This window comes from Sceloporus occidentalis, unplaced genomic scaffold (assembly GCF_023333645.1).
Source record: "Sceloporus occidentalis isolate IW3139 unplaced genomic scaffold, rSceOcc1.0.p SCAF_48, whole genome shotgun sequence".
Lineage (NCBI taxonomy): Eukaryota > Metazoa > Chordata > Lepidosauria > Squamata > Phrynosomatidae > Sceloporus > Sceloporus occidentalis.
In genome coordinates this window covers 3,279,707-3,301,483 of record NW_028317028.1, presented here as the reverse complement: position 1 = coordinate 3,301,483, position 21,777 = coordinate 3,279,707, and the positions used below count along the sequence as shown (strand labels likewise).

The window sequence follows — 21,777 nt, the reverse complement described above, 5'->3', positions numbered from 1 at the left end:
AATAAGAGAAACAGTTCATAGTGTTTTCACAACATGGAATGAATCTTCCTCTTGGAGCTGGCAGCATAAAGGATGAAACGTGAATGTTTGTGCAGTAGCGTGTTTATGTAATGCTGCCAAGAATTCTGCTGTATGAAATATTTGATCCCCTTACTGTGTGAGCTGTACAGCTGAGATGTGGTGCAGTTTGGTTTGTAAGCGGGCCATAGAAACAGGTGGCATGTCACCTGGAGAGGGAAAACCAACCAAGCCTTTATCCTCCGATAGCACCCCTAAAACTTGCTTTAGGCATCTGCCTAGTGAGCGTTATGGGAAACATGGTAATATGTTGTGTGATTTCCATGTATGTAAAACCACATGTATGAGATGAAGTTACTAAGGGCACGGGCACATTTGAGACAATTTTGTTTGTGTTGCTTTTACAATGTGGTTTGCCATTGACATTATTTATTGACTTATATAGTGCCAACATAAGCCGCAGTGCTGTATAATGAGGAAAACTGAGAAATCACTCCCTGCACGGGCCTCCCTCGGTAAAGTGTAGGATGTTTATGTGGTTGTCACCTAAACGTAAGCTGTTGTGTAGCTTGCTTGGGACAAGACAGGTAGTTGCCCCAGTGCTGCATGGCCAGTGGGGGCTTTACCTGCCCGGTGCTGCGTTTTCCTTTTCCTCTGGTGATAAGTAACAGAACCACTCTGATGCCTGGGACACTTTTCGTGTTCGTTGTTCCGAGTCGAGATTCGTGATATAAATATTGCAAAACTACGAAAATCGACCAGGCCTCTCACGGGTAAAATGCACGTGAGACCCAGCACTCAAGGGGTTAAGGATGAGCTATAGTTCCTGAGCACATAACTCAGCCTAAATCAGGGAAATTATTTTTAATTCAGAAACACTGACATATACTCTAATGACTCACTCAGCGATTTACCTTTCCCTTACTAACTACACCTAGCAACAGTCACCGGCAATAACCCGCACTGCCTGGCTCAGAGCCTCCACCTGTTCATTGCCTGCGCCATTTGCGGCTAACGTTACACGGCTACACTTCTTGACATTTCTTTAACCCCGTGCGTTCCAGCTCACCGCTGTAAGTGAAAAGTAATTCTAGTTCAAACAATACCGAAGACTTAAAGTCACTTCTGTATCCACAGATGCCCCGTATACCGTAACCAAGGCAATAACGGGGCTAAACACCGCGGACTGCACGAAGTAGGATACACAAGCAGCTTCTACCTCATTTCACCCCACCCAACTGCGCGCGCCCAGCTGACTCCCGTACACCTTCCCACGCGCCCCGCCTCTTCCGGTTGGGAGGGGGTGGATCCGGAGGAGGGGGAGCTAGAGACGTCGCCATTCCAGGCGGTGATAGTTGGGGTGAGGAGGCGATCCTCCCTGAGCTGGTGACAGGCCGTTGGAAAGGGCAATTTCCTGGAACAAGCGCTGCCCAGCTGAATCGGGTGATCATGGCGGTAGACACCCGCAATTTCTGTCACCTGTCCCTGGCGCAGCTCAACGAGCTTCTGGAGGATGACGAGAAGCTGGTACAGATGGCCCAGGAGATGGATGAGGTGGGTGGCAGTGAGATATGTATTTATATAAGACCTGGCCTGGATGCTGTGACCGTCTTCATATTATAATAATAAATGGATATGGAATAAATAGACGCTTCTCCCAGAAGCTGTGTAAACACCCTGTGTACACAGATACTGGCGATATTAATCTAATCGTCTGTGTACTATGTAAATAAGTATATACGAGACAATCTGTGCCCTTACCGGATAATGAAAGGCTTAATACAGGAAGGTCAGTCGTTTGACTCGCCTTTATCCTCGGAGGAGCCTTTGTCATCCATTGAGCTCTCATATTGTGTGTTGGGATGATTGAAATAGCAGCGAATAAAATACATTTCCCCTTTGGTCAGGTGTTTCTCAATAAAGGAAGTAAACACTCCAGCAGTACTAATGTCTTCTCCTAGTATAATTATTATTATTGTGTTTTATTTATACAGCGCCAGCAGTTTACACAGCGTTTGTTACGTACGTTAAAAGGGTTTGACAAAAATAATATCATCAATAAATCAGCCTCGCTCGCAGGCTTACGCTCATTCTTGTTATTCCTAATAAAAGCATTGTGATCATTGAAGCAGATGAATTGGAAGCTTACAGTTGGTGCTGGGAACAAAAAATAATACAACAGATGGCCCCCTACTTGAGTCTGGTGCTCATCACAATTACATCCCCTTAAGCACTTTAGATCGTTTATCAGCAGCAGCAGCTTTTATATTTGCCATCCCTGGGTAGGAATGCATCCCATATATGAAAGGAATATATTATACGCTACAGTAATGTATGTGTTTACATTCCTTTTTACCTTAAGCCTAGTTTCATGAGCCCGTTATCGTTTAGCGTGAAAGGGTTTGGTGATAAACGGTTGGCTTGCGTCATCTAGTATCGTTCCATTCCAATATCTGTCCTTGCCTGGACCGATGGGAGTTTAACCGTTTACAGCCTCTCATAGTGAAAGTAAAGTGACCTCTAAAAATAGCCCTTGACTTACTACAATACCTTCTCTCCCTGAGGCTTTTATTTGCTTTGTGTAACTTCCTTTGCTGATGCAGAAAACCCACCCCTGGTGATGACATAATATAGTTACATTACCTAAAATAAATTGGGGCTGGCAAGAGGTTGGTTCGGTGTGTAGGAACCCAGAGTGTAACGATTGGCGGCAGATCATACGCTTTGCTTACGCGCTGCCTACTGTTTTTACAGATGTGTAACTCTTTAACGATCCAGCATTTATCGCAATACTCCACTCCTTTGACTCTGGACGGGATTGTCCCGTTTATTTTTTTTCAGTCTTGCATAACTACTTCCTCTTTTTAAACTTTCATCAGAGTTTGTGCCGTGACTTGGTCACGTTCTGCCTTTACACCAGCGTGCTTTTATTAGGGATGTTAGATGTTATCATGAGGCGCCTTCAGGTACCATAGCTTCTGTCAGGGAAAAGAATGCTCATCATTTTGCCTGATGAGCAGCTTTTCTTGCCCCCGCTCTGTTTTAGTTACATGAAAGATCTTAATATTAATGGAGCTTCCCATGGATTGTAAGCACTGTAAAGCAGTGTTCTTTTCTCCTTTGGGACCGGTTTGTTACTGTGTGTGACTTTAAATATTACCACGGATTGTAACAGCGCTACGAAATCAGCTGGTGCTATATAGATAAATGAAAATCAGATTTATTTATTTTTTGGAGCGTTTAAATACAGTCCTGGCATACAGTGAAGTCCTACATGTCCAGCGTGACCCTTTCCTCCAAAGATGTTTTTGTTAGTCTGTGTCCAAGTCACACGAAGCAGCGTGATTAGGGGCAGGCTGGGATAAAATGCCTACAAATTACTACTATACAGCTCTCTAAAAATATTAGATTAAAAACAAACAAACAAAAAAATATTTTAAAGAAAAAGCATGATGCTTTTTTTTAAGATCATTTGTAATATGCTAATACTTACGCCGAGGCTTCTATGAAGTCAGTAACGGAGCCGGGTAGAGAGGCAGAGTGATGGAGGGGGGAGGAGTCAGAGGGGTGTATGGGAGGGGGAGAGAGATGGAAGTGAGAGACCGGCCGACAGTGAGGGGAATCCAGGTCCCTTGCAGCGTTGCGGGGGATCTGGATTCTAGTGTTATAATCCGATCTCTGTTTGAGGTCGGATTATAATTTTTATAATCGATAAAAATCGATTCGATTAATCGATAATGAAAATCGTTGACAACGATTTTCATTATCTATTATTATCGATTTTATAATAATAGACTGCAGCCAGGAGAGTAGGAGGATTTCTAGCCCCCTCCTATAAGAACCGTACCACCAGTTTGTGGTGTCTCAAGTAGTCCGCTTTCTACCTGGATCAGATTTGCCAGTATTATCCAAGGACTGAGAATTAATTCCCCCTCTACTTGTATGTTTTGTGCAGATGTTTGCCCTTTATTTGGCTAGATCGCCTTTGCAGACCCTGGTTAGGAAGTCTCCAGGGCTACTTTCCCCAGTGGTATTATGTTGATAATTCCAAAGCTTACTCAGGCTGGAAAGGAACCTCCGTGAACACAATTCTTACCCAGGTCTTGTTCAAACCCTCATAAAGTTTTATATGTAAGTTTGTAGTTTGGCTTTGTTATTCACGGAGTGTAAGGGGGGGGGGGTGCAAAAGTTTTATAATTTCCTGCCCTCCCTGGATAGGTGGATCTGGATACTACATGCTGCCGGGAAAATACATTTTTGGTTTCCCCACACTAGTTATTTATTGTGAGAGCCACCTGAAAGAGAAATGCTCCAGGGTTAGCCATAAATATGTACCTGCGTCAGCTCATTATTTCGAGAATAAACCCTGCCTTCTGGATCCATTGGTGTATGGATTATATGTTCCTAGGTTTCCTAAATTAAAAACTGCTAAATACTCAGAATAACAAACATTTATTTTCTACTAAACCTTGTTTAACGCCTATAAAATACTTCACTTTTTGGAATTTGGAATATATCTACTTAAAGGTCTGCTCTACTATGTTGAGCTCTGTCATTTTTATCTTTCATCTGAAGGTGTAACCTCTTAAAAACAAACCAAGCGTTTACGGCTTATGCGACAACAGCTTTTTTTTTCTCATTTAGCCGTAGAATTATTTTTAGGAAGTGTTGTAGTATTTAGCAGTACACGGAACGATGTTTCTAAAGGTGCCATGTTGTAATATACTGTAACGACCCCTTAATGTTACGCAGTGCAGTGTGACATGGAACGGCACATACTCTATAAGTTAAGACTCCATGAATGTGCCCCTTTTCTGTATCTTTATAAATGGGGTCTGCACCTACATGGTGTAAATGTTTTAGTAGTGCATGATCTTTGCAGTTCAGGAGAAAGGTTTGCTGGAGCAATTAACTACCCATGGCCAACTTGTGTGGATGTTGTGTTTTATGCAAACGTTGTGTAGATATCAAGCTCACCATTTTAGCTCCCCGTATAACCAACCAAGTATCTGGCCAATAACGACGAGTCCTGAAATGGTAGTTTTTTTTGTTTGTTGTTTTTTTTTTACCTTAATTACACTTGGTAACCATCCCACCGCTTGGTTTGTTACTGCACTCTGCTGTTGCTACTAATGTAATATGAGTAGTAAGCAGGAGTTGGGTAGTGAGTTACGCTTCAGCTCCATGACTTCTCTATCCGTTATGAAGAGCAAACCCCAGCGAGCAACTTGGCTGGCCCTGTATAATGTATAGTTATCCCGGAGATATTTCTTCAAAGTCTCCTTACGCATTGGATAAACGTAGCTCTTCTTGCTGGAAACGCTTGCCAGTGCGGGCTCCTCGTACTGAATACTGAAATGCTGAAATTTCTAGTCAATAAACCCCCATTTTATTCAGGCTCAGCAACTCCGGATATAAGTTCTCTCGTCACCCTGCAAGCTTTTTCAACACAAATGTTGGAAGCCCTGGCCTTCTCTCATACCGCTGTGTGCATGTGGCTTGTTTCTGACTGACCAACATGATACTTATGGGACAGAAAGCATTCCTTGATTTAGTGTGTTGTAATTTTGGCAAACGCTCTCGGATCAGAAATGCTGTTTAGAGCATTCCAGTGATAACCGTAAGGGCTTATTAAATAAGGATGTGGATTTTTTTGTATTGCTGGGTTATTATATTTCGCGGATTTGTGTTTATCTCAGTGACACACTTTTGTGGACGGAAAAGGTTAGACAGCACATAGCAGTGATCTTATAAGCATGGCTTCCCTGGCCCTGGGATCTATCTTCCCGTGTTTGTGTCTGTGTGTATTTGTCACAGGACGATCTAGCTCAGGGGAGTCCAACCTGCGGCCCTTCAGCTGCTGCAGGACTACATCTCCCATAATGCTCTTTCAGCTAAGGGGCTGGCTGAGGAGGATGGGAGATGTAGTCCTGCAGCAGCTGGAGGGCCGCAGGTTGGACGCCCCTGATCTAGCTATTCATTTTGTCCGGTTTGTAGATAACATTATCTTTCTTAGAACATTTGTTCTTTCAGAGCCAGAGTGCTCCGATTCGAGGAATGTGCGCATCGTGAATCGGACGCTCATATCTGTGTGAAGACGTGCTTGGTGTAATGCTACAGATCAGTACAGAAATAAGCGCATGTCGGTCGTATATCTCGAGGTAGATGATAGACTTGGTCTCGATGGTGTGATGGCAATGTTTGTAACTCCCTTTCTGTGTCTATTTAATAATCGGTATAAGTTTCATAGATAAGACCAAAGAAATGCATGATCTATTTATTCTCGCTGTGCAGTACAGATAAAGATGTGCCCCACATGTTTCAGCGACACATAAGATAACTGTTTACACACAGGGCAAATGTCTGTTGTGGTGCTCTTGCTCTGCTTTTATCCGTTGGGATGTCAGAAATGTGTATAAATGTTTGATTTAATGCCGCTAGCCCTACCTGCAGTATTCTGTTAAGCATCATATTACTCCAATAGATTAATAATTCTGTTCCGCTTGCATATTTTCAGTAAATGTCAAGTTACATTTCTCTTTTGTGTCTGCATTGCCTGGATCCTGACCTTTTCATCCTCCTTTGTTCCTGTTCCAGGGACTAAATGACTCTTTTCAGTGAAATCAAAAGGATCTTCTCTCTGAAGGCAGAGTTTGTGGGGAAGCTGTGGCTTTCATTCTTTTGCTTTACTATTCATTCTTTTGCTTTACTATTCATTCACCTTGATAATTTTCTCCAGCGTTAAGGGTTGAGCTGGCCCTGTATAATGCATGAATCTATGGGTGAGGAAGAAGAAATCTCCCTGATTTAACTATACATTATACAGGTCCAGCTAAGCGCTTTCTGCAACAGAAGCTCATTGCTGTCGGCTATTCATTATATATAGTGAGGCCGAGGAGCTATCTCAACTCTCCTGTCAACTATTACCGTATTTGCTCGATTATAAGCCGAGGTTTTTTTCAGAGCAAATGCTCTGAAAAATACCCCTCATCTTATAATCAAGGTCGTCTTCTAATCGGACCTCAAAAAAAATGTCCGCTGGGGCCAGGCTGCTTACCGGTGCTTTGGTCACGAGCAGCGTTTCTTCTGCTAGCAGCAGAACAGGAAGCTAGCAGAGTGTCACATAACTCTGCCTCCCCCTCCTTCCTCTGGGGGCGGGGCCAGAGAAGTTGCTCGCACAGCCAGGCCCCTGCAGAAGTCTTCGAGTGAGAGATCTGCAGTTCAGGTAAGGGGGTGGGGGAGGGTTTTTGTGATTGTGTGAAGTATGTGTGATTAATGGAAGGAATGAGTATTTAAATGTTTGTGAATGAGTGTGTGTGCATGGATGTGTAAGGGGGGTGGTGGTGGTAGCATGGCATAGGGAGGCTGTACTCGCACTCCTATCATCCCCAGGTTCCAGCATGTACTGGCTGCCTTGGCTTGATAGGAGTGTGATTGCTGTTAGCAGTTATATATATATATATCTCCAGAAATGCCTTTTAACCCCCTATATGCCACACTGGCCTATGATATGCCTTTTAACCCCCTATATGGCACTCTGGCATATAGGGGGTTAAAAGGCATATCATGGGGCAGAGTGGCATATAGGAGGGTATAAGACATTTCTGGAGGCAGAGTGGCATATAGAGGGTTAAAAGACACATAATGGGGCAGAGTGGCAAATAGGGGGTATAAGGCATTTCTGGGGGCAGAGTGGCAACCCTGGGGGCAGATGTGCATAACTGGGGGGGGCAGGTTGGCAAATAAAAGGAAATAAAAAAAAAATATATATTTTTTTTTCAATCATAGCTTTTATTAAATATGAAAAAATTGTTTACATGAATTAATATTTACTAGTAAAACTTTTTTTCCTATAGGGTAGTCTTATATTCAGGCTTTTTGTTTTTTTCCTAAATTAATATTTAGATTTTGGGGGGTCGTCTTATAATCAGGGTCGTCTTATAATCAAGCAAATACGGTATTATTAAGAGTGTTAAACAGGCACTTCCAATAACATGAAGAAAACAAGGGGAATTTAAACATACGATACAAATGGACACTTAACTGAAGCTATAACCAAGTGAACCGTTTGCCATAAAAACAGTCATGATTGTGATACATTTTTGTGATATATTTTCTTTTGGTCGGTTTGTACCATTTTTTTCTTTTATATTGATCTCTATGGGTGTACATCTTCAAGGCTCCAAAACAAATGAAGCTGGCTCCTATCTCTAGAATGCGGAAAATGGTTCCACCACATGCAACTCCTGCAAGCCAAGAGGGCAAATGTTTACTTGTAAGGAGGAAAAATGGATCCTTATTTATCACGTGGCTTTAAGTGTATATGTTGGCTGGATTGTCCTTTTTAAGGTGCCGTAGGAAGTCTTTGGGATTTTTCATTTATGAGGCTGTGTTAAATTTTTCTTTGTAGCAAGGGGTTGTCGCTTCCTCCTGCGTTCTGTCTGAGCGCGTGTGAGAACAGTTTGGTGCTTGCATTTGGTTTAGCAGCGTCTGTATTTGAGTTCCGTGGCTTTGTGGAAAGTAGCCTAAAGTGGTGAGGTACGCATTGTATAGAAATGTATATTCCTCACCGTAAGTGGTCTGGATGAAGAGCGCCAGGATCTGCTCGGGAGTCATGACCGTTGACCGTGGCTGTTTCACGTGTGCTATACTATAGATGTATTCTCAGGACAAGAAACATTTGAAATGCAGACTTACTACTTTTTATTTTTATTTATTTTTTATTGCATCCTTACAGTATATCTTGCGATCCTTATAGGGATATATATAATTAATATTAACTATATAATCTGTTTAACAACTAATTCTAATGATAAGTTTAGTGTAATGACAAATACACAGCATGTCTCATGCATGTAAATCAAATGGCTTTTTGACATCCGTGTACGTTTTCGTATTTGGGTACGCCTTTTATAGCAGGAAGTTGTGAGGTGTGTGTGTAGGGTGTTACAGTATACAATCTGTGTTTGTGTGCCTGAACACGTTGTACCAGGAAAAGAGACAACCACTACGCCTTCTCTGTTGGATTATCTTCATTTTAATTTTATTAAAAACCAAATGAACCCCTTGTACAGGGGCTGAAAAACCACATGAGCAAAGGGTGTATGTGTGTGACATCATATATGGTAGTCCATTTTAGCCACTTTATGAGCTGTGTTTACATAAATCTAGTCCACCGTAGAGTATTAAGTTATGTGTTTGGTAAAGAAAACTGCTACGGTAGTCCGAGCTACACTGTATGTTTTAATGTCATAGATCAAGAAGGATCTCATCTGCATTAACCCTGGCTTGGCGAAATCTCCCTTACAGTCCGATGCCTGCATGTACAATGTGGTTTATCCCCTCAAGTACTTAAATTACGCTTCCTCTGCAAATGTTTAAATAAATTATTTTAAATAAAAGTAAGGAAACCTTTGGTTGCAAAGGCTGTTTAATGATTGCCATTGTATATAGCCAGATAAACATTATAAATAACATTTTAGTTTTTTATTGTGACGCTGAAGGCATATACATTACCCAAAGATACATCAAACGTGAGAGAGCCTTGTAGCTGACAATATTTTATGTAACCACCTCCCTAAGAAATGAACTCGCATTGGCGCCTTCACAGGCCTTATTTGGCCTCGGTGTCGTCGGTGTGGAAGGAGGTGGTTCTGTCTCAATGGATCCTACCCCAGCCACCTACCTTAGAGATGTCATTGACGAGACTCAAATATATTTGCAAATTGACTCAACGTAATCATTTTTGCATAGAGAAGTTAAAGCCAAAGGTTTTTTTTTTACTAGATAATACTCTTATGTCCAAACCTTAGATTTGACCTCTCTCTCCTCCTCCGCCTCCTCCAAATGTTCTCCCTCGGCATAGTACATGGCGAACACCCTCTACCAGGCGTGTAACTGGGTTATGAGTTTTGGTATCAGGATGTTACCTACAATTTTATAATCTGTCACAGCTCTATCATTTTTGGACCCCACTTTTTCTCCACTGTTTACCAAGTCTGTGTATTTTGCATCTGCAGTTGTCTAAAGTTTGTGTATGGTCTTTTCATGGGTCACAAAAACATTGATTTTGGTTTGCAATTTTTGTTGCATCACAGGGCCACATACCAACCTCTCATCTGGTTAAAAAAAAAAAAAAATTGCTACACTTACAGATTTTTAGGACTATAAATAGACTGAAGGACAACTATTGCATGAAAAGGCTGCCTACCATGACTATCTTGCCCAGTCTGATTGCCAGGAGTAATTCCTACACGGCTACTTTACCATCGGGTAGATCTGAAGAGCATTGCCACACCAGTAATGCTTTGGTTAACTGAACATCCCATTAGATATGGTGGACAACAGATATTTAAGCATTGTGTTGTAGTTGTAGTTAAGCAGCTCATGCAGTGCAACCTGTTTCCAATTGTGAGAGAGACACACACACACACACTAAAAATAACATTTGTGTACATTTATTTTGCAGGCTCAGAATGTGCAGTTGAACAAAGAAATGACTCTTGCTGGGAATCGAAGCCTGGCAGAGAAGAACCTCCTTTACCAACCCAAATTAGAAAGCCTAAAAGCAACGCTCACTGAGAAATACCAGGAGTTACAGTCCTTCATAGAATCACATCAGTTAAAGACGACAAAGCTGGGTAAGTGTGCATATAGAACGGCTCTGCCTATTAACGCTTACAGATGCACAAATACATATGTACACAGCTTTCCTGTTTTTTATGATATTTTTATATTTTGTTTTCTTGGCAGATAAACAGTCTGTGAATGCCTCGTTGGAAACACTGTTAGCTCTTCTACAAGCAGAAGGAGCAAAGATAGAGGAAGAAACAGAGGTAAAATATATAAATAGTAGAGTCTACTGTAGTTGTTTCAGCCTCTATGGTAAAATATGTGAGATAAGTGCAGACCACACATGCGGAAGTCTCCTTCTGATTAATGGAATCAACACTAGAAGCTGGCATTCTAGACATGCTTCCCAGGATTTCCGCATGGTCGGGGAGCAGACAAGGTGGTCTTCATGGCAATGAGAGTAGATAAACATCCGTGAGGACCTGACAGCATCATAGTAGTGAACATAACATAAAGAGTGTATAACAGATAGAATGAACAACCTAAAACACGTCCGTATCAAACATTTCTTTTTATTATATATAAACCTAAAATAAAAGATTGTTTACTCATTACCACGGCCCCTGATCCCATTTACTTCTAGGTAATGGCACCCACTTTTTCAGTGTTGGTGGGGGATCGGAGTCTGTGGTAAGAATTCATTCATTGTGTGCCTTGCTGGGTCTATTGATAAGTCTCAGGTGGGACTGAAACATAGTTTCATTATGTAAACTCTATATTTATAATTTAGCCATTGACTTTAAGAATTTAAGTTCCTCTAGTTTTAATACCCACACAGCTGATGATCATGCCAGATGATCAGAACCAATAGAATACTCTTAGCCAACAGGTAAATCCTCATTTGTAGTGAAACTTTGCCTCCTGTGATGCCTCGTGCCTTGTTAAAATTTAATGTGGCTTAAGCTGGTATAAACCCCTCTGGTGAAGCCCAAGAAATACCAGCGCGCTATTCACCAAAATGAAACAAGCACTTCAAAACCCACTCTTACATACAATTATACGTGTGTGTATGTGTATATATTATTGCATGTCTCATATTTCTACTCCCTGCTACTGTATTGGATTTTAATGGTTTGCATTTCTCTTTTTACAGAATATGGCTGAAAATTTTCTAGATGGCAGCATCCAGTTGGATTCCTTCATCGATGAGTATTTAACAAAGAGGAAATTGGCACATTTGCGGCGTGTAAAAATTGAGAAACTTCAGGAGATGGTGATGAAGGGACAAAGGCTTCCCACCTTCTCAATGCAGTCACAAGCGAGACCTGCAGAAGTGAGCCAAACACCTCAAGTTTCGTACCCATCAAACTTCAATGCACCTCCACCCGTCATGCCTAGACGAGCCGTTCCACCTCCGCCTGCCAACCAGCCTGGAATGTATCCCACTCCTTTTGCACTGGCTGCCCAGCAGTCTGGTCCCGGGCTCCCATACGCCGCATCACCTTGTCCACCTTTTCCTTCTAGGGCCGGTTATCAGCCTGCCAATCAGATGCCTCAGCCTGGATACCCAGCTCCGTACTCGCCTCAGTACCCCCCTGCTCTTCCCCAAAGACCAGCTCCACGGCTTCCTCCCAATCCTGGCTTCATTTTACAGTGAAACTGTATTCTTGTGCCTCACTGAAACGTTGGTGCTCTCGGTCACACGCCAGTTATAATATTCTATGAGGTCTGCACAGAGCGTAGCGTGCGGCAGGTCACAGGAAACTGCTACTTTAAAATGGCTGGTGATCCATATTACCCACCCCATTCTTCCCTTTTTTAAAGAAATTTAGAGAGACTTTGACGAGTAAACTAATACTTTCTTGGGTGTGATTTTTGAGAAAATCTGATTTAGATTTTGTAGTTTAAGCAAGTATGCAGATTGTAACCACGAGATGGACATGTCTGTCGAATCTACCACTATGTCGCGCTTTACTCATACTGAAGTACGCTTCTGAGTTGCTGCTCTGGAAACGGCAACTCTGTCGTGTGGGAGCCTTTGGCGATGTCAAAAAAAAAAAAAATCTGTCTGCATATATGATCAGAAACGCACTGGTGTCTTTCTTTCCACCTACTCAGGTCTCCAAATGTCCTCTCAAAGCTGGACTTCTACTGTGAGGTCTGAGGGCTGCGCTGAACGGCAATTCTTACACAGCATATCTTGTACATGATAATGAAAGTATGTCTCCTAAATTTAATCCAAAAGAAAGTTTGGGCGTAACATAGAACTTCTAGCAAGATCATTCAGGGATTAGAGTGTGTACTAGAGGTGTGTAATGTGGAAACTAAATACAGATGGAGTAGATGCAATTTTTTTCTGTCTGAAAGCAATGCATTTTTTAACTTATGCACGTGGCTTTGATGTGCCTTAGCCTAACTGCTTACTCTTGGAGTCTACAAATGATTTTGCATATCTTTAGAGGTGGCCATCGTCTACAGCAACGGATGCAAAGCAAAGGGCTCCTTTTGCCGTACAAATCTACAATTGGGTTTTTACATTTTGCGACACAAGTGCGTATGGAGAAGGGAACGCTTCTTTTCGGGAGTGTTTAGAAAAGGAACCTGATTTGCAAATTACATCCTTCCAATCATATTTTGAAATGCACAATGTTAATGGTTATTTTTAATTCAACTAAAAAAAAAAAAAAAGCCATGTATGTTTTGTCAGCTTCATAAAATTTTTGGGTTTTTAAAAAAATATTTTTAGGTTTAAACCTGGCTTAAAACACACCAGGGGGAAAAGGTGCCACAATGCTTCTTGGGCTAGGTGAGTTTTAAGGGTCATTTTAAAGCCATATCTCTGAGCTAATAGAAGGAACATGATCTGTGTCACTTGAAATTTATAAATCTGGTTGTCAGTGGTGTGCAGTGTAGCCCATTCACGGATGCATTGTAAAAATAGTTCTTTATAATGCTTATTAAAGTTCATTTTATATTTTGATGCCAATTTTATACCATTTTGCTGGGTAATTGTGTGATTTTTCTGACTGCTGAAGGCTTTGAACAACAGCCTTTTTCTGACATGCAATACACATTTAAAAACACAACTTTCAAAATAGTATTTACGTGTGCAGTATGGGAATATGTAGATTGCATTATGCTGCTTGGTTCAGCGCATCGATGTTATTATCAAGCTTTGTAATAATGTAGGGGGCAAACATAATTTAATGTCATTGGTGAGTTACCTCTATAAACAAAGTGCTGTAAGGGGGAAAAACTCAGTTTTGCCAGTGAAAGGTCTCTATTTTTTACTCTTTAGGCTAATTTGCCCATTTCCCACCCTTTTATAAAACTAAATATTGTTTATGGGGTTCACTTATTACACCATTCATGCACTACATGAAGACCAAAATTTAGTGGTTTCATAGAGAGAATCCTGCAGCATGCCTTTGAGAGCAGACTGGCTCCATGCACACACTACACTGTACCTGGATATAGTGTGAAATAACTGTACCCATTTCTTGTGTTTGTATAACTAAAACTGCAGCTGTTTTAATTTACCTGGTTATTTTCAATAAACAGAAAACTGGTATAAGATTATTTCTTTTGTTTTTGCTGTAAACATTCCCAATTTTTTTGGGTTGAAGTAGTAAAACTTTGGAGAAACAGGTGGGCAGTCAGAGTTGATGTCACTTGGTTTACGCACTTATTTTACATGAGGACCTGGGGACAGAACGAAGAAAAAGCCTTTAACTTCATCTGGATGAGGGTTCAGAAAAAACGTGCACAGCCCCCGGCTGCAGCTAGGAAAGCACTTGAAATGATCATGTTTCAGCTTTTTCCTTGTAGAACAAGAGGGCCTAGAGCCACCTTCCCTGGTTCATCCTATGGCCAGGGAAAGCCTGTTTCTTCATAAGACAAGCTCGCACTAGCTGTAAGGAGAAGCACTGGAAGATTGAGGGGGAGTCTCAGGTAAATTGTAAAAGTGGCCCTCACAGATATCCTACCAATCTTTAAAAGTTGCTGCCAGTAATGCAAAAGACATGGGTGTTTTGTTTTTTTTTATTCACAATTGAACTTTAAATATATTTCCTTCCCTATTACTATAGTTTCCGAGAACTCCTGTGAGCCATTAGGCAACTGTAATGATAGGGTACTTGCGCTACAGAATTGTATAGCATTTTTTGCAGGGTTATACATTACTGTAAAGCAATCCTGCAAGTCTCTGAATGCTAGTGTGAATTTGGAATACGTATTTGAATTACAGTTTCAACTTCCAACAATACAGTTTAAAGGTCCACATACATAGATTGTATGCAGATGATCATTTTTTCTTCCACATAATTGCAGCTATTTACTACCCTACATCCTGACAAACATGCATGCCACATGTTGAGAGTTGTCTGTGTGTCTGGCAGCTTCCGCTCCTCTGGGAAGGCTTTCCACATGATTTTGGAGAGTTACTGTGGAAATTCTTGCCCCTTCATCTAGAGCATTTGTGAACCCAAGGGTGTTCTTCCACATCAAACTCATCCAACCATGTCTATGGACCTTGCTTTGGGTGCTGGGGCACAGTCTTGATGGAATAGAAAAGGCCTTTCCCCAAACTGTTCCCACACATAAGAAGCATAGCATTGTCCAAAATATGGTATGCTAAATCATTGATTTCCATCCACTGGAAAACACCCCCATACCATAATCCTGCCTCCACCAAACTTTACCTGCCTGACTGCATTGTGGCAACTGTAATGTTCTTCTGGCATCCGCCAAACCCAGACTCGCCCTTCAGACTGCCAACCATAGAAGAGTGATTTGTCACCACAACGCGTGTTGTCAGACTCTTGGCATTGCACTTGGTGATGTGAGGCTTGCATGCAGCTGCTCGGCCATGAAAACGCGTTCCATGAGGCTCCCACCGCACAGTTTCTGTGCTGATATGAATGCCAGTGGAAGTTTGGAACTCAGCAGCTATGGAATCAGCAGAGCGCTGGGACTTTTACGCACCCTGCGCCTCAGCACTCGGGGACCCCCTCTGCGACTTTGTGGTCTTCCACTTCAGTTGCTGCTGTTCCAAAACGCTTCCAAATAATACCACATAAAATTGACCGTGGAACATTTAGCAGGAATAAAAATGTCACGTGCTGACTAACTGCAAAGATGGCATCCTAGCACAGTACCACACTCAACTTCACTGAGCACTTCAGAATGACTCAAACCCCCCCCCCGCAAAAAAGTTATCAAGGGTTAAACAAAACAGCTCTCTGAAAGACAAATACCCACTTTCTTAAAAAACTTGCCCTTTTAAACATGTAAGGCTGTTCATAGTAGGTCAGATACCAAGGTGATAAAAGCAATGAATTAATTTGAATTTCATGTATTTTTTCACAGTTAGTCCTTTTTTTCCCCTGTATTTTTTCACCAGCGTGTCTCCCTAGACTGTTTGATTTGGGAGGGGGTTGTGAAACCCTTATGAGACAGCTCAGTGAGGTGTGAATCTTCATTGCTGGAGAGTTCTGCACTACTATCTCTTCATGCAGTTGGTACGCGTGTCATTACAGTGCCAGTACATTTATCAGACCTCTACAAATTAAAGGGGATAAAAACAATTCAATAAAATACACAAATGCAGGCCTGTCCCTAGTGAAGTGCAACCAGGGTGACCACATTTTATTTCTGCCATTTAGGAACACGCTATGAAGTGGATGAGATTACACACACAGGCGTGTATATTATATATTATGACATTATCACATACACACTGATCCACATATACCACATAATATCAATTATTAGGATGCCTTGGGAAACATGTTGATTTCAGACAGTGGCATCTCCAGCTTTCATATTTAGGGGGGGCACATGGGAGGCCAGGGACCAAAGTAGGGGGGCTAATTATAAAACGGTACATACACACACTAATATATATATATATGCGTTAGACGTGCATTTTTAACTACATAATATGTACTTATCTCTGAAGTAAAGACCGTGATTGAAATATGATTTCAAATTAACAGCTTAACTGGCAGTTATTTTTCATTCTTTAATATTAGCCCATGCAGCCAATATTTATTGACAATAGCCCCTGCTGCTGATATAAATTAAATTTTTTCTTTAAAAAAGCACCTAACTTTTAGGGTGCGGCCTATACTCGAGCCAATACGGTAAGTATTATCCCCTGCTACCAAAACATATATAAATATTTGCCCTGATGCCAATATATGTATATAGTGAAAAAATTGGACCCTACCAAAGCATTTTATTTGGGCCCCACACAACGCTCCCTTGCATGCAATCACTCCCTCCGCTACCACACCAAAAAATATATATTTGTCACACTGACTGCAGATCAGGGGAAGACAGTGAGAATCACTCCTTCTGACTGCAGCATGACTTTGAGGGGTCCTCTCCCCTGTAATCATCCCCAGAGTCCCTTTGTCCCCTCATTCACTAAACCATACCGCTCTTTTACTTACACCCTGTAGTTCAGGTATAGATCAAATAAACAACACATGGAAACAGCACATAAAGCTGAATAAAAAGGCCTTGTATTTGTAACGACAAAAAAACCTTGTATTTGCAGGTATACATAAATGTATGGAAACATAGCATTGCAGGTATAAATCAACAGAACACACAAACCCAGCATTGCAGGTATAGATCAACTGGAAATAACATGTAAACTCAGCACTGAAGGTATAGATCAAATAAACACCACATGGAAACAGCACTCCAGGCAGGGCCGGACTGGCCCACCGGGATACCGGGAAAATTCCCGGTGGGCCGGCAGGTCCGTGGGCTGGGCGGCCGACAGACTAACCCCAAAGACAGCCGAAATCTAATCAAAGCGGTCGCTGGGTGCTGATGCGGCCGGCCGGCATCAGCACCCAGCAGCCGTGTGCGATGGCTCTCTAGTGATGGGAGCAGCGTGAGGGGTGAAAGCTCCGCCCCCTCGCACTGACCTTTCACCCCTCACGCTGCTCCCATCACTATGCGGCCATCAGACTGCTGGGAATGTAATCTAAACGGCCGATGCGTGCTGATGCTGCCGGCCGGCGCTACTTTAATACTTTTTTTTTTACTTTATATGGCAAGCCGATCTAGCTTACCATATAAATAAAAAAAAAGTGTTAAAGTAGCTCCGGCCGGCGGCATCAGCACGCATCGGCCGTTTAGATTACATTCCCAGCAGTCTGATGGCTTGCATAGTGATGGGAGCAGCGTGAGGTGGAAGCTCCGCCCCCTCGCACTCAGACTGCTGCAGCACCGGATGTCAGGTCAGTGGCATCCTGTCAGCATAGAGGAGAACAGTGTGCAGCTACCAGAGGACGGAAGTCAAGACAAGTAGAAGGTGAGTAAACCAATGTATTTTTTTTTACTGTATTATATTATCGTTATGTGTGTCCCCCTATATGCCACTCTGCCTCCATAAATGCCTTATACCCCCCTATATGCCACTCTGTCCCATGATATATGCCTTTAATCCCCCTATATGCCAGAGTATAAGGCATTTCTGGATGCAGAGTGACATATAGGGGGTCAAAAGGCATATCTGGAGGCAGACTGGCATAAAGGGGGTTAAAAGACATTTTATGGGGCAAAGGAGCATATAGGAGGGTATAAAACATATCGGGGAGGCAGAGTGGCACATAGGGGGCATAAGGCTTTTCTGGAGGCAGAGTGCCCCATGATATGCCTTTTAACCCCCTTCATGCCACTCTGCCTCCAGAAATGCCTTATACCCCCCCTATATGCCACTCTGTCCCATGATATGCCTTTTAACCCCCTATATGGCAGAGTGGCATATAGGGGGTTAGAAGGCATATCATGGGACAGAGTGGCATATAGGGGTATAAGGCATTTCTGGATGCAGTGACATATAGGGGGTCAAAAGGCATATCTGGAGGTAGAGTGGCAAAAAGGGGGTTAAAAGGCATATCACGGGGTAGGAGGGCATATAGGAGGGTTGAGGCATATCAGGGAGGCAGAGTGGCATATAGGGGGGTATAAAGCTTTTCTGGAGGCAGAGTGCCCCATGATATGCCTTTTAACCCCCTTTATGCCACTCTGCCTCCAGAATGCCTTATACCCCCTATATGCCACTCTGTCCCATGATATGCCTTTTAACCCGCTATATGGCAGAGTGGCATATAGGGGGTTAGAAGGCATATCATGGGACAGAGTGGCATATAGGGGGTATAAGGCATTTCTGGAGGCAGAGTGGCATATAGGGGGTTAGAAGGCATATCAGGGGGGCAGAGTGGCAAGCCTGGGGGCAGAGGTGCATAACTCGGGGGTAGGTTGTCAAATGAAAGGAAATAAAAACCAAACATGTCTCAATCATAGCTTTTATTAAATATGGGAAAAAATAGTCTACATGAATTAATAAAGAAATAAAAGTTTCTTACCAGAATATCGTGAAGAATAATGTGATCAGTGTTTTGTTCCACTGAATAAAATGGAACTTTTTCATCTAAAAATGTTCGCAGTAGCAAATGTTTTGATCCCATTATGTGTAATGTATTTAATTTATTAGGGCCTTTTAACACTTTTGCTTTCTGGCATTTTAATACAAATAATGAGATAAAAAGAATGGCGAATAGTGTGACGCGGGTGTGTATAAGGGGTGCGTGTGGGTATAAGAGCCTGACCGTGAGATAAACTATATGGGGCTGGTCTCCAAATGTTTCCAGGGCTGCTTTTTAGTCCCAGTCCGGCCCTGACTCCAGGTATTGATCTACTGAATAAGACATACAAATCCTATATTTGCAGGTAAACATAAATAATGTATGGAAACAGCAGATACAGATCAACAGAATAACACAAAACCCATGTATATATCAATTGGAAATTACATACAAACTCTGCATTAAAAGGTATAGATAAAACCCCCTAAATTACAGGCATAGATCACAGGTCGCACACCCCAATGCCAACCCTGGCATCCACATTGCCCACACAGAACCTGGTCAGCACCCAAATTACTCATACATAGGACGTGCCATCTTTGTCGCCAAACAGCCCAGCATGAGTCAACATTGTCCCCAAACAGCTGAGCGTACGTCATCTTTGTCCCATAAACACGCTACCTGTGCCATCTTTGTCCCCAGTGCTTAAACACCCTGCTTATACCATCTTTGCTTTTTTGACAAATCAATAACACACCTATGATTCACAAACACGTTTACAGTCACTCACTAATTCACTTTCATTCACACAATCATTTATTCTTTTACACAAATTATTTACACATATTCATTAATGCATCCACACATTAATACATTCAGGGCCGGCCCGACAATGGAGCCGAGTGGGGCAACCGCTCCAGACGGCACTTTTGAAGGGGCGGCACTTTGGGGGCGGCAGGGACGGAGGGAGAGGAAGGGTAGATAAGGGGGGGGCATTTTAAAATTCGCCCCAGGCGGCATTTTGCCTTGGGCCGGCCCTGAATACATTCATTCTCTCTCTCTCATTCTGACTCTTTATTTCAATATTCTTGCCACCCTCCCTTCTGCCCTATCTACACCCTATCTACCCTCTCTCCCTCCCCGGATGTAGTAGTAGTTGAATGGATGAGGCATTGGTTGAGTCGTAGAAAGCAGAAAGTTATAGTTAATGGGGTTGTTTCTAACGGGGGACCTCAGGGATCAGTATTAGGATCTGTACTTTATAACACTTTATTAGTAAGGGCTTAATGGTAAGGTACATCTTTTTGCAAAGGTCTGCAACATTCTGGGTGGAATTACTTAAGTAAATTAGAGGAATGTCAGGAGGTGGCAGGTGCATTTTAATATCGATAACCTGAGCATAATAACTGCTACTTGACCAGAATAGTGTAGTTAACAATTCAAAACTAGTGTGCTAGTTATTGCCAATACTAGCACACTAGCCGGGCAATATATTAATTTGGCCGAATACATCTCCAAGTACCTAATGTACTCGGCTCCAGTCAGCTCAGGTTCTGGCTCTGCACCGAGGGGTTTGCTTAGACCCCAGTGAGCATGTATAAAATCTTCCCAGTAATTTCACTGGGATCACTGATTGGTGGCTTAAGCTGTCAATCAGTGAGAGGAACATTTTCCTATTAATTTAATTGAAATTCATTTAGTGCCACTGATTGACAACTTCGTCAGCTAACACAGCAAAAAAAAAATCAGAACATGGGAGGAAGAAGAGATTTTACAGCATGGCTGCACATTTGGTGCCAGGTAAGTGTTTTATTTTTTGTTTTGCAACAATGTATAGTTTACTCAGAATACATTCTTCTATAGCTTGTTTTGTGACCACTAAAACCAAAACTGTAAAAAGGAAACCAAGACATCTATTTAAAACAGTTGAATTATTGTAGGGAGAGTTCACGTAGACTGTGCAACAGAATACATCTTATTAAAAGAGAACCCAAAGCAGAAATAATGAAGCCAGTGTTAAGGACTATTCACATTTTATTGCTTATTTGACATTTACAAAAAGGTACAAAACACATCCCTCATAGAAGTGGGACAGATGAATGTTTTTTTCATACGTGAAAATAAGTTGATGCTGCTTCTTTAACCCTTCCCTCGACACAGTAGCCAGGGTTCTGCACACTGCTTCCTAAACTTGATAATCTTGTGGCAACAAGGACAACATACATGGATGGATGCACGCATGGAGCAAAGCATGGAGCAAAGCTCTAAAATGGATTCTTAACACAAAGAATTCTGAACCTTGATAAACCTTTAGCTAATAATCAAACTACTGAGCTGTTCTGAGATCGTTTACCAATAAAATTGGCGTTTATGACCGAGTTGTATGAAGTTGACGAGTTACTTAAATGGGTGGCTTCCATTTATTGTATTTTACACAAACCACTAAGTTATTGCCCAGTGTGACAGCCTAATGCATTAAACTGTGTCCGCCTTCCTTAACAAGATACCTATTAAATACGTCTTGATTAAAATCTGAATCATTCATTTATACTAAACATAGAATTCAAACATCTTTTAACAAAATGGCATTAACAAATATTTTAGTATATAGTTAAATATTTTTATCTTTATGACTATGAACATCAGAAGCGATTGCAATGATTTTTATTAGCAATGGAAGACCAGCTGCTAAGAGTGTTTCTCTGATTCCCACGCCTCATTGCAGACCCCAACCCAGCTTCTCATTAAGTAAAGTCTAGAGATCTTTATAATGGTGGTCAGTCTCACAGCCAGTGAAGGC

The 21,777-nt window shown here is 41.9% G+C and overlaps 1 protein-coding gene across 1 annotated transcript; it reads left to right on the top strand.

The window, feature by feature from the left end:
* Nucleotides 1-1,467: 1,467 nt before the first annotated feature.
* LOC149289115 (vacuolar protein sorting-associated protein 37B-like) lies at nucleotides 1,468-12,247 on the top strand. Its single transcript, XM_089491098.1, has 4 exons — nucleotides 1,468-1,572; nucleotides 10,487-10,658; nucleotides 10,771-10,853; nucleotides 11,744-12,247. The coding sequence occupies exons 1-4, from the start codon at nucleotides 1,468-1,470 to the stop codon at nucleotides 12,245-12,247; spliced, it is 864 nt and encodes a 287-aa protein (XP_089347224.1).
* Nucleotides 12,248-21,777: the final 9,530 nt, after the last annotated feature.

What these genes read in the sequence shown, in the direction of transcription:
- LOC149289115 (XM_089491098.1), top strand. Translation starts at nt 1,468, where the DNA reads ATGGCGGTAGACACCCGCAATTTCTGTCACCTGTCCCTGGCGCAGCTC. An exon ending in TGGCCCAGGAGATGGATGAG is followed by an intron (nt 1,573 to 10,486) that starts GTGGGTGGCAGT and finishes TTTATTTTGCAG; the next exon opens with GCTCAGAATGTGCAGTTGAA. An exon ending in GTTAAAGACGACAAAGCTGG is followed by an intron (nt 10,659 to 10,770) that starts GTAAGTGTGCAT and finishes TTTTCTTGGCAG; the next exon opens with ATAAACAGTCTGTGAATGCC.